The 12320-nt window shown below is 31.4% G+C and overlaps 2 protein-coding genes across 2 annotated transcripts; both read left to right on the top strand.

The window, feature by feature from the left end:
* The first annotated feature begins 209 nt into the window (after positions 1 to 209).
* On the top strand, positions 210 to 1646 carry LOC108319867 (uncharacterized mitochondrial protein AtMg00810-like). The gene is made up of 3 exons (XM_017551164.2): positions 210 to 291; positions 745 to 1329; positions 1447 to 1646. The coding sequence occupies exons 1-3, from the start codon at positions 210 to 212 to the stop codon at positions 1644 to 1646; spliced, it is 867 nt and encodes a 288-aa protein (XP_017406653.2).
* A 3209-nt stretch (positions 1647 to 4855) lies between these two features.
* Positions 4856 to 7957, top strand: LOC108319866 ((-)-germacrene D synthase). Its single transcript, XM_017551162.2, has 7 exons — positions 4856 to 5020; positions 5300 to 5579; positions 5698 to 6070; positions 6218 to 6436; positions 6596 to 6737; positions 6841 to 7089; positions 7524 to 7957. The coding sequence occupies exons 1-7, from the start codon at positions 4892 to 4894 to the stop codon at positions 7827 to 7829; spliced, it is 1698 nt and encodes a 565-aa protein (XP_017406651.2). The 5' UTR covers positions 4856 to 4891; the 3' UTR covers positions 7830 to 7957.
* The last annotated feature ends 4363 nt before the right edge of the window (positions 7958 to 12320 follow it).

Consider the following 12320-nt stretch of genomic DNA (forward strand, 5'->3'; position numbering starts at 1 on the left):
AACCATCTTATCTGCAGGACTATCATTGTAACATGTTATCTACTTCTTCTACCACTCAGTCATCCATAGGTACCTTATATCCTATCTCTTCATATCTCTCTTATGATGCGTTATCATCTCTTCATAAGTCATATGTCCTTAATCTTTCCCAAGTTAGTGAACCTAAAACCTATAACCAAGCCATCAAACATGGTTGTTGGAGAAATGCCATGGATCAAGAAATTGCAGCATTAGAAAATTCCAAAACTTGGGCTTTGACTGATCTACCTTATGGAAAGCAACCTATCAGATGTAAGTGGGTATACAAAATAAAGAGGCATGCTTATGGGAGTATTGAACGATACAAGGCAAGGTTAGTAGCCAAAGGCTACACACAACAAGAAGGCTTATTACTTTGAGACTTTTTTCACCTGTTGTCAAACTCACAACAGTAAGATTGGTAACGACTTTAGCAGCCACCAAGCATTGGTATTTACATCAACTAGATGTAAATAATGCTTTTTTTACATGGGGATCTAGATGAAGAAGTATACATGTCTCTTCCTTTTGGCTACAAAACAGAAAAATCAGGGCAAGTTTGCAAGTTGTTGAAGTCTTTATATGGACTTAAGTAGGCATCTAGACAATGGAATTACAAGTTAACAACTACTTTACTTTCTTTGGGTTACATACAATCAAAATTAGATTATTCACCTTTTGTCAAAAGTGATTCTGCTCATATCACCATCTTACTTGTTTATGTAGATGATATAGTCTTGGCAGGTGATAACATCCAGGAAATCCAAAATGTGAAGGCTCTATTGAATGCAAAGTTCAAGATTAAAGACCTAGGCCAACTCAAGTATATTTTGGGCTTAGAAATTGCTAGATCTCAACAGGGCATTAATTTGTCACAAAGGAAGTATGCTTTAGAGTTACTAGAAGATGCAGGATTGTTGGGATGTCAACCTGTTTCTACTCCCATACAGCTAGGCACAAAATTTTCCAAGACAGAAGGGAAACCCTATTCCAATGTGCATGCCTATAGAAGACTTCTTGACAGGTTATTATATCTAACCAACACAAGACCAAACTTATCTTTTGTTGTTAGTACTCTCAGTCAATTTCTTTCCAATCCTTTGGAAGATCACTATGCAGTAGTAATAAGGATCTTGAGATATATCAAGAGCAATCCAGGACAAGGATTACTCTTTCCCTCAAACACAGAACATGCTATCAAGGCTTTTAGTGATTCTTATTGGGCTGCTTGCCCTGACACTAGAAGGTCTGTAATTGGGTTTAATGTGTTCTATGGTGCATCCTTAATCAGTTGGAAATCTGAGAAGCAAGGTACTATATCTAGATCATCAACCGAAGCAGAATATAGAGCCTTAGCTTCCACAACATGTGAAATTCAATGGCTTTTGTATTTGCTCCATGGTTTGAAACAATCTCTACCACAACCAGTTCCTCTGTTTTATGACAATCAATCTGCTATACAAATTGCACAAAATCCAGCCATGCATGAGAGGACAAAACATATTGAAATTGATTGTCATCTCATAAGGGATAAAGTTCAAGCTGGTGTAATTAAGCTCTTGCCTATTTCTACTTCAGTCCAACTTGCAGACATTCATACTAAAGCTTTGCATCTAGCACAATTTTAATCTTTGTTGTCTAAACTAAGCATTAAGGATATATATGCTGCAGCTTGAGGGGATATTGGATTTAATTTATTTTTTGTTCATATATGTGCATTTATGTTCATATATTTATATTCTGTTTTTATATTTATATTCCATTTTTATATTGTTTTATACAGTTATATATATCAATTGTACTCTCTCCTTATATGATGGAATAATATACACAATTTTCATCATTTCTTTTCTCGTAACACACTAGGTGGGCCCATAACCCACAAGTCCACTACTAACATGGTATCAGAGCCTGGTTTGAACCTATCCTAGCGACTTCTAAGTGGACATTCTATTCTTCTATTCCACCTGCTATCGGGCCGTTATCGGACCACCCAATTCCTACTATCTCGCACGAGATATTTATACCTCAGCGTGAAGGGGTGTGTTGGAAGTCTCACTTCGACTAGAGATAAGGTCAATTCTTACTTTATAAGTGAGTGCAAACCTCATCCTACAAACCAATTTTGTGAGGTTGAGTTAAGTTTAAAACCCACTTTCTAATAGAAAAACCAAACAAAAATGAAAGAAAAAACACCATCATATTCTACATTTTTTGTTGTATAAAAGAAAATGCAACAACAATTCCCAAATAAGTTGTCATTGTTTTCCCTCATTAATGTCATATATTTAAGGTAAGTTAAAAGTTCTGTATTGGCTAAAAATGGGTAGATGATGAGAAAACATATGGAGGGGAGACCATTTTGATATTTAGACGAGAAAATATATTGACATTCTAAAAAAAAATAGAAGGTGAGTGATAGTTCGTGAGATTAATCACCCAGGTTACTTTGATAAATATCACATTTGAGTTCTTATCGTTCACGTTCCAAAAAGTTTACACAAAAAGAAACCTTAAATCTTTTTAAATGATGAATTAGGCAAGAGCATCTTAATTCCACATTAATTTTCAATAATATGTAATTTTTAATATATTCTACCTTTAATTTCCATTATATGGATAACTTTTTTCCATATTTATTTGAAAAGATATAAGTTACAAAAGAAACTTAAAATTACAAGTGCATATTTTTAAACGATGAATTAGGTAAGAGCATCTTAATTCCATATTAATTTTCAATGAGTAATTTTTAATACATTATACCTTTAATTTCCAATATATGGATAATTATTTCTCATATTTATTTAAAAATAAAAAAGATACAAATTACAGGAAAATTTAAATTTACACTGACCCTCGATATCATATCATCTCTTTCTTCTTCAAGGACTTTTGTTCTCGAATGTTATGAATATACTTTCTCCGTTATAAACATAATGTGAGAATAAAAAATTGTCATTTTATTACAATTGAGAACTAAAACCCCTACAAATATTATTGACTGAGTGATACAAAATAATGTGTTGTTGAGACTTGGCATGAAAACTCTTAATATATTGTTGAATGGATAAAATAAAAATATTTGCAAAATCGTAAAAGATATTTATTATGTTTTTTTTCTCCCTCTTTGTTGCTCATTTTATTTACTTTTTATTCTCTCACCTCCGTATCTTTTATTTCTTTTGCTTTCAAATCTTTCTTTTTTATTCCTCTTCTCTCTTCTCCATTTATTATCTTTCTTTTTCTCTCAAGTCATCCTCTTTGATTTCCTTTAATTACTAATTTTCTCTTCATCCATTTCTCTCTCATCACAATTAAAAGCATATGAAAAACTTATTAAATATTAAAAGTCGTAACTCTGATATCAATTGACAAGAAAACAGGAAGAGAAAGATTATTTTGATATTCATTTTAAGAAAAAAAATATTAATATCACAGTCAAGAAATATGAAAAAATAGGTGATAAGTTAAAAAATTAATTACTCTAAGTTATTAATTTGATCCATTTCATAAAATTTGATCCTAACTTACATAGACTAGGACCAAAACTTCATTTCGAATCAATCTTCAATCCATCTCGAAATTAATTTGGCAAACACTATCTCGAACATCTATCTATCCCATGCTTTCACTAATGATATATTATATAATAAATAAGAAAAACTATTAAATAGTATAAGTATATTTAAACAATTTTAGCAAAAGGGTATTTGAATAACAGAGTCTATTAAAAAAATTACACTCATAGTCAACATTTTCATCAATGGAGAGACAACGTACGAATACATCTCAGGTATATCCTTGATTTTTGTCTAAAATTATTCAATACAACATTGCTTTTATATTTATGTATTGAGAAAAAGTTTAACCGTAATATAAAATAGTTATTAATTATTTTTTATTATAGTTAATAAGTCAGATTGATGGACGGATGGACTACCTTGACCAATTAATGAACTTACTGTCAAGATGATCGATCGTCAGAATTGATAGGCCGGCCAGAACCAATAGTTCTTAATCTATGAAGGTAGGGTTATTTGTTATTATATAAAGTGGAGTTTACCAATTGTTATTATAGGTTTGTAGCTGGCTAATCGGGTGTTGTATTAGCTTGAAAGGACCGAGTGATCGACGCGCATGAAAGAACTTCGTAATCGCTCAGTCCTGACAAGAGTTAAGCAAAGTTAAAGCGCAATCAAGGCAGCACTGACTATTACTGATGAGTGATTAAGGTTTGTATTAATAACTATTAAGAGGTAAATTAATTGGTTAAATTCTTATAAATTTTATAAATAAAGGTTTAATGTAGGTAAAGTGACTTTTTCATCGTTGAATTACTTTGGACCTAAAGAGAAAAATTCTGACTCAAATAGGTCATTCCAATACATCAATTGATCACACAAAACAAAAAGTGGAGTAAACGTTTCGCAGAAAAAGGAGTACCACACATGTGTCATCCTCGTCTCATTCATTACAGCATAAACACGAAGCATTTGTATTTGAATTGGAATGCAGCCAAGCACGTGGTTACAGGGGTTTCTATTAACTTGCAGTTGCACTTTCATAAAATTAGTGATGGGACCAAACAATCAGAATATTGTCCTTAGACAATCTTACAATAACATACCACCAACTTTGTCATTATTCTTCCATTCGATTAGAGTCATCCGCAAGCGCCATTCTTATCATATTTCAATAACACCAACCACAAAATTATAAATTAATTCATCAATTCGATATATATATATATATATATATATATATATATATATATATATATATATATATATATATATATATATATATAGACCCTTGGACCAAACCATTCATCTTTTCATAAATCAGGAGAAGAAAACTTTGAAGGGGAAATATCATGTCTATTGCACCTTCCACTCTTCTTTCGACTCAACATGCACCACCTCACATCACCATGAGACCTTGTGCAAATTTTCCTCCAAGCTTTTGGGGAGATACTTTCCTTCAGTATCATTCACATTCACTGGTACTTTCCTTTATTTTTCCATTCACAAATATGTACACAAATAGATTATATTTGATTCAGCCATTACTAGGTGAGTCTTAATGCAAAGTTTGAACCTTCTTTTCACAAACAAACTGCAGCATCTTTTTCTTTAAAGATAGAAAATCCTCCTACATTAATTGTTTTTTTTTATTGTGTAAGCTTAGTACAGGTTTAGAATTATTTACACGTGCATTTTTTTAGTTCCTCTTTCCATCACATCTTCATTACAAAAACTTCTTTCTTTTCAACTGAATGCAGGAAATCAATGATAATATGAAGCAACAATTTCTAATGCAGAAAGAGGAAGTGAAGAAGATGTTTCTATCTTCAAGCAATAGTATCTTACAAAAACTAAATTTCATTGATTCATTGCAACGTTTGGGTATATCTTATCATTTTCAACATGAAATTGATGAAGCATTACAGCAAATCTACAACACATATACAAATGATAATGTCATTACAGAAGAAGGTTGTCTTCACTATGTGGCGTTACTATTTCGTTTGCTTAGGCAAAGAGGGTATCATATTTCGTCAGGTATGTAGAACTTTGCCATGATATTATTACCAAGGAATCTAATATTCATGAATCATATTATATAGATAGATTCTTGATTAAAATCCCATATAACTCATGTGTGGGTGACTTCTAACAGATATATTTAACAAATTCAAGAACAACCAAGGAGACTTTGACCAAAATCTTGTCAAAGATGTACAAGGATTGTGGAGTTTGTTTGAAGCTGCACAACTAAGGGTTCATGGGGAAGATATATTAGATGAAGTTCTTGATTTCACACAAACTCATCTAAATTCCATGATTAATCAATTGAGTTCATCCTTTGCTGCACAAATAAGTCATTGCTTAAGGAAACCTTTTCACAAGGGAGTTCCTAGGTTGGAGGCAAGGTGTTACATTTCCTTCTATGAAGAAAATTCTTCCCATTGCAAAGTTCTTCTTACATTTTCAAAACTAGATTTCAATATGGTACAGGGATTGCACAAAATAGAAGTCGAGAGCATCGCCAAGTAAGTATTGCAAATATATAACCATTTAGAATTAGAATAAAAAGTTTTAGTAAAACATATGAAGAACTAAGAAAAGTTTTTTGGCCAGAAAATATATCACCAATCAACTATCAATAATGATATCAGCTGTGTTTTTTCTGTATGCAGATGGTGGAAAAAGTCAGAATTTGCAACAAAGGTCCCTTACGCAAGAGAAAGGGCAGTAGAGTGTTATTTTTGGCCAATTTCCATGTCTTATGAAGCTGAATATAGTATTGCAAGAAAGATGGAAGCCAAATTGATTGGGTGTATCTCTCTTCTAGATGATACTTATGATGCCTATGGCACAATAGAAGAACTTGAACTACTCACGCACGCAATTCAGAGGTTTGTCTCAACTAAAATTATACGATCAACCAATTTTATATCATATTATCATAATAATAAATTTAATGATTTAAAAATTGATTATTTTTATTCTACTATTTCAGCCTCTAGAATTTATTGTTTTCAAATTTTAATTCATATTGTTCGTATGATTTTCAGATGGGATATTAGTTCCATTCAATCTCTCCCAGATAGCATGAGAGTAGTGTTTAATGCAATTATAGAAGTGTGTGATGAAGTAAAGTTGGCTACGATAGAGAGTAAAAACTCGAATACAGTGGTGCAATGTGTTAAAGAAGCTGTAGGTTTTTCATTCATATAGTTTTTAACTAGTCGATTAATTAATGTTTTGCATCATTTTCCTATAAAGTAACTAATTAACATTCAAATTATTTTACTTGCAGTTTCGTAACTTGGCACACGCCTACTTGACTGAAGCAAAATGGAGTCAAGAGATTTGTATTCCAACATATCAACAATATAAGGATAATGGAGTTATATCTTCTGCATATATTCTTATGATAACATCATTTATTCTTCTATCAACATCTTCATCCCAAACCGTATTGTTAGATTGGATTTCGAGTAATCCACCAATCTTGAAATCTGTTTCACTTATTGGTAGACTTGAGAATGACATATCGTCACATAAGGTACAATATATTTTCTTTTGACTCAAATCTAAACAGAATTAATTATAACCTGTGTGTAATTAAGAAAGTTGATTGTAATATTATTTAATTATAAAAATCATTTCCTTTTTCTAAAGTGTCTTTCACTAGAATTTGTTATCAGAAAAAAAACATGGAGAGCAATAAGTTAATTAATGAATATTTGAAATAAAATTACTAATTATGGTGAAAGTGGTTAAATTTATTTATATTTAGTTAACTTTATTTATACTTAATTAATCACAATTTTTTATAATTCATAATAAGTCATTTGCTATTAATTTTGAACCAATACTTCATTAAATCTTTATCATTGTCGTACCATCCACTAGCTTTGGCTTACCTCCATTGACATGGAGATTGTATGGCATATCTAATGGTGCTTGGTATTTTGAATTTGCTTTGATTATTTGTAGTTTGAACAACAAAGAATGCACGTGGTTTCGGCAGTTGAATGTTGCATGAACCAATATGGAATTTCACAGGAAAATGCGTACAAATTCATTAAAAAAGAGATTGAAGATTTGTGGAAGGTTATAAATGAAGAGTGTCTCAAGTTAGACCTTATTCCGAAGCATGTACTAGATTGTATTATTAATGTGGCCCGCATAACTGAACTTACCTACGAAAACTTCCAAGATAAATACACAGATGGGAAACTGTGGAAGGATGACATTATTGCATTACTTGTGGATCCCATAAGCATGGAGGAACACAAGTAATCGAAGTGATATCCACAATATATTTATTCTACATTTTTTTCAATGCGTTCCAATATTTTATTTGAAGTAACTACCATAATGTTATATGCAATGTATATATGTTCATTGTTCTATATAAAGTCTTACTATCAGTTATTTTTTTTAATTGGTGCAATTAATTTTTTTCAAATTTATCAAAATGAGAAAACTTTTAAAAAATTAAGTCCTTGAATAATACGACTTTAAAATTGTTAGATATATTATCTTTATATATTATCCTTAGTGTCAACACTCGTCTGGACAAGTAAATCAATAAAAATAAAAAAATAAGAGAATAATAATTAATGGTGGATAAAAAGGGATAAAATAATAACTTTAATACCAAACACACTATTTTTTGAAATGTTAGTTTAATATGGTAATAGTTTGAATTAATATTATGCTAATAATTATAAACAATAATTAAAATTGTATATTAATATAAGGAAAATATGATTTTCTGACAATAATGATAATCAATGTTTTGAATATTATTTAATTTGTTTTCTGGCAACCAAGACCATTTCTTTCCCTATTTTATTTTATTTTATTGTTAATTAATTCATAATTAAGACAAGATTTTCATAATATTATAATGTGTGTATATAAATACGCACTTTGTCATAGAAAAAAGGGGAGGAAAAAAAAAATAGACAGAAGCATGCAGAAATAATAGAAAGAGAGTATAGAAAAAAAAAAGTTCTCACCCATAAGGGTTCTGTCAACGGCAATCATCAAAGAAGAAAGAGGAGAGTACTAAAAGCTAAAAAGGTATGTCACCTCTACACCATTCTTTTTCTCTTTTTATTGTTTTTTTTCTAAAGGTATGTTGTATGTTTTTTTTCCTACATACAAATAATGTTTTTTTCTAAATCATAATTTTTTTATAAGTATGTGTTAGAATCGCTGCAACGGAATTATTAGCGTGGAACAAACCAAGAGGGGGGTGAATTGGTTATATACTTTTATTTTGCCTTTTTATTATTTTTCTCTTAGTTTTTTTCTTACTGAGCAGATAATTAAATATAAATGACAGAGTAAGGGAAAGAGAAAAATTGCACAGGTGATTTTATCCTGGTTCAGATCACTCAGATCCTACGTCCAGTCGCTTATCTCAAACAAGATAAACCTTTTTCACTAACACAAAACAGTTACAAATATTAATTACAAAGAAAAACAATTTGTAAAAGTTTAGAAATACCACCTCTCTTGAAACCACAAGAGATGAACTTACACTTCCTTTGAATCTTCACAAAGGATGATCACCTCCTCCGAATGCTTCACGAAGGATGATTCTCTTCCAGGAACTTCCTTGGATACACCAAGGATGAACAAGCTATTCCTCTGTCACCGCAATAGCACTTCAGGACTTTGCAGACAAGAGTTTCCTTAGCTTCAACAATCTCACAGAGTTCTCAAAGAGTTCAGAGGTTTTTAGCACAAGGGAAGAGTTATTTTTGAGATAAAGAGTGAGCCATTTTATAGACTCAGCCTAATACCCTTCCATTCTTCGAAAACGGGTCATCTAACACATATAATCGATTAACATAAGTATTAATCGATTAAAATGAGTACAACGACTAGTTTTTCAAATCTGAAACCCACAACGGCTAGTGTTAATAGATTATTCTCAGGATTAATCGATTAATCGATTAACTAATCGATTATCATTAGCTTTAATCGATTATTACAGTGGCAGTTGGGTTTTCAGTGCCAACCTCGTTTTAATCGATTAAAATTGGGTTTAATCGATTAAAACAGCTTGTGGATAATCTCAACAGTAAATAAATCAAATATAAATTACAAGAATCAACCCTAATACATATTTGAGCACTATTACATCAACTTTGATTATTTTAAAAGCTTTATAAAATACAGAGATCTTCAATTTGTCTTTGTGGATCTTGACTTGTGCGAATCTGTTCATCATCAAAACTTCATCTTTGATCACTACCCGCAGCAATGTATTCAGCTTCAGTGGTTGACAAGGCTACACAGGCTTGTTTCTTAGAGTGCCAAGAGACTAAGGAACTACCTAAAAAGTGACAGGTTCCACTAGTGCTTTTTCGATCTATCTTACAACCTCCATAATCAGCATCAAAAAATCCTACAAGACTAGGCTCAGCTCATGAAGGATACCATAAACCAAAGGATGTTGTCCCCTTAAGGTATTTAAGAATGCGTTTTACTGCAGTAAGATGAGACTCTCTAGGGCTTGACTGATACCTAGCACACACACATACACTTTGCATGATATCAGGTCTACTAGCAGTAAGATATAATAGAGAGCCAATCATACCTCTGTATTTGGTCTGACTTACCTCTGTACCTGTCTCATCTTTGTCTAAGTAGCAGGATGTTCCCATGGGAGTTGATGCTTCTTTAGCATTGTCCATCTCAAACTTCTTAAGGATTTCCCTGCAATACTTGGTTTGAGATATAAAGGTTCCTTTCTCCATTTGTTTGATTTGAAGTCTGAGGAAGAAAGTAAGTTCTCCCATCATTGACATCTCAAATTCTCCCTGCATGGACTTAGCAAAATTCTCGCAAAGAGTTGCGTTAGATGAACCAAAAATAATATCATCTACGTATACTTGAACAATCAGAAAATGTTTTCCAATTCTTTTAATAAATAATGTTGAATCAATTTTTCCTCTGTTGAAACCATTTTCTACAAGAAAATTGCTAAGACGTTCATACCAAGATCTAGGTGCTTGTTTTAAGCCATATAGTGCTTTCTTTAATTTGTAGATGTGATTTGGGTTTTTAAAGTCCTCAAAACCAGGTGGTTGTTCAACAAATACATTTTCTTTGATATAACCGTTTAGAAAAGCACTTTTAACATCCATTTGAAATAATTTAAATTTCATTATAGATGCATAAGCAAGAAGTAGGCGTATTGCCTCTAACCTGAAAACTGGAGCATATGTCTCATCATAATCTATACCTTCTTCTTGAATATATCCTTTTGCCACAAGCCTAGCTTTATTCTTGGTGATGTTTCCTTCTTCATCCAGTTTGTTTCTGAACACCCACTTTGTTCCAATTTCTTGATGAGTGTCTTTTTTGGGAATTAATTCCCACACTTGATTTCTTTCAAATTGGTTGAGTTCTTCTTGCATTGCGATACACCATTTTTCATCTTGAAGGGCTTCTTTAATATTCTTTGGTTCAATCTGTGACACAAAAGCAACATTCATACAATAATTTACAATATTACTTCGTGTGTTTACCCCTTGTGTGATATCGCCAATTATGTTGTCCAAAGATAATCCTCTAGGTTGTCGCCATATTTTATTTAAATCTTCATCTTGAGGATTGTCATGATTCTTCTCTTCATTTGTTTCCTTTGATGAATCTTCACTTGTTCCTGCATCAGATTCTTCTGACTCAAGAGGTTTTGCCTCAAGGTCTACAATTTCATCAAAAGTAACATGTATGGATTCCTCTATTGTGAGTGTGTTCCTATTAAAAATTATATATGCTTTGCTTGTTAAAGAATAACCAAGAAAAATTCCTTCATCAGCTTTTGAATCAAATTTTCCCAAATTTAGTTTTCCATTGTTTAAAACATAGCATTTGCATCCAAAATTTTTTAAATGGGAAACATTTGGTTTTCTATTTTTGAAAAGCTCGTAAGGAGTACGTTTTAAAATAGGTCGAATTATCATTCTATTTAAAACATAGCAAGCAGTACTCACAGCATCAGCCCAAAATTGTTTAGGAACATTATTTTCATTTAACATAGTACGAGCAAGTTCCTCTAAGGTTCTATTCTTTCTTTCAACAACTCCATTTTGTTGGGGAGTTCTAGGTGAGGAAAATTTATGAGAAATACCATGTTCTTCACAAAAATTTTCAAATAATTCATTTTGAAATTCACCACCATGGTCACTTCTAATAGCTTTTATTCTTAGATCCTTTTCATTTTGAACTAAAATAGCAAACTTTTTAAATTCTTTAAAAGCTTCACTCTTAAGAGTGAGAAAGAAAGTCCAAGTGTATCTTGAAAAATCATCAACAATAACCAAAGCATAATAGTTTCCACCAAAACTTTTTATCCTTGAAGGACCAAATAAATCCATATGTAAAAGTTCCAAAGGTTTTAAAGTAGAAACAATATTTTTTGAATGAAAAGAATTTTTAACTTGTTTACCCTTTTGACACGCATCACACAATTTATCTTTTACAAACTTTAATTTAGGTAAACCAATTACTAGATCTCTAGATATAAGTTTGTTTAATTGTTGCATATGTATATGAGCAGCACGCCTATGCCACAACCATGGATTTTCATCTTTAACAACTAAACATGAAATGTTTTTATTTGATGCATTTTCTAAGTCAATTAAATAAATATTATTATGTCTGACTCCTTTTAATGCAATTTCAGAAGAATCATTCTTAAAAATAGTGCAAGAATTCTTCTCAAAGGTTACCTTGAATCCTTTGTCGCACAGTTGACTTATGCTA

This window comes from Vigna angularis, chromosome 11 (assembly GCF_016808095.1).
Source record: "Vigna angularis cultivar LongXiaoDou No.4 chromosome 11, ASM1680809v1, whole genome shotgun sequence".
Taxonomy (NCBI): domain Eukaryota; kingdom Viridiplantae; phylum Streptophyta; class Magnoliopsida; order Fabales; family Fabaceae; genus Vigna; species Vigna angularis.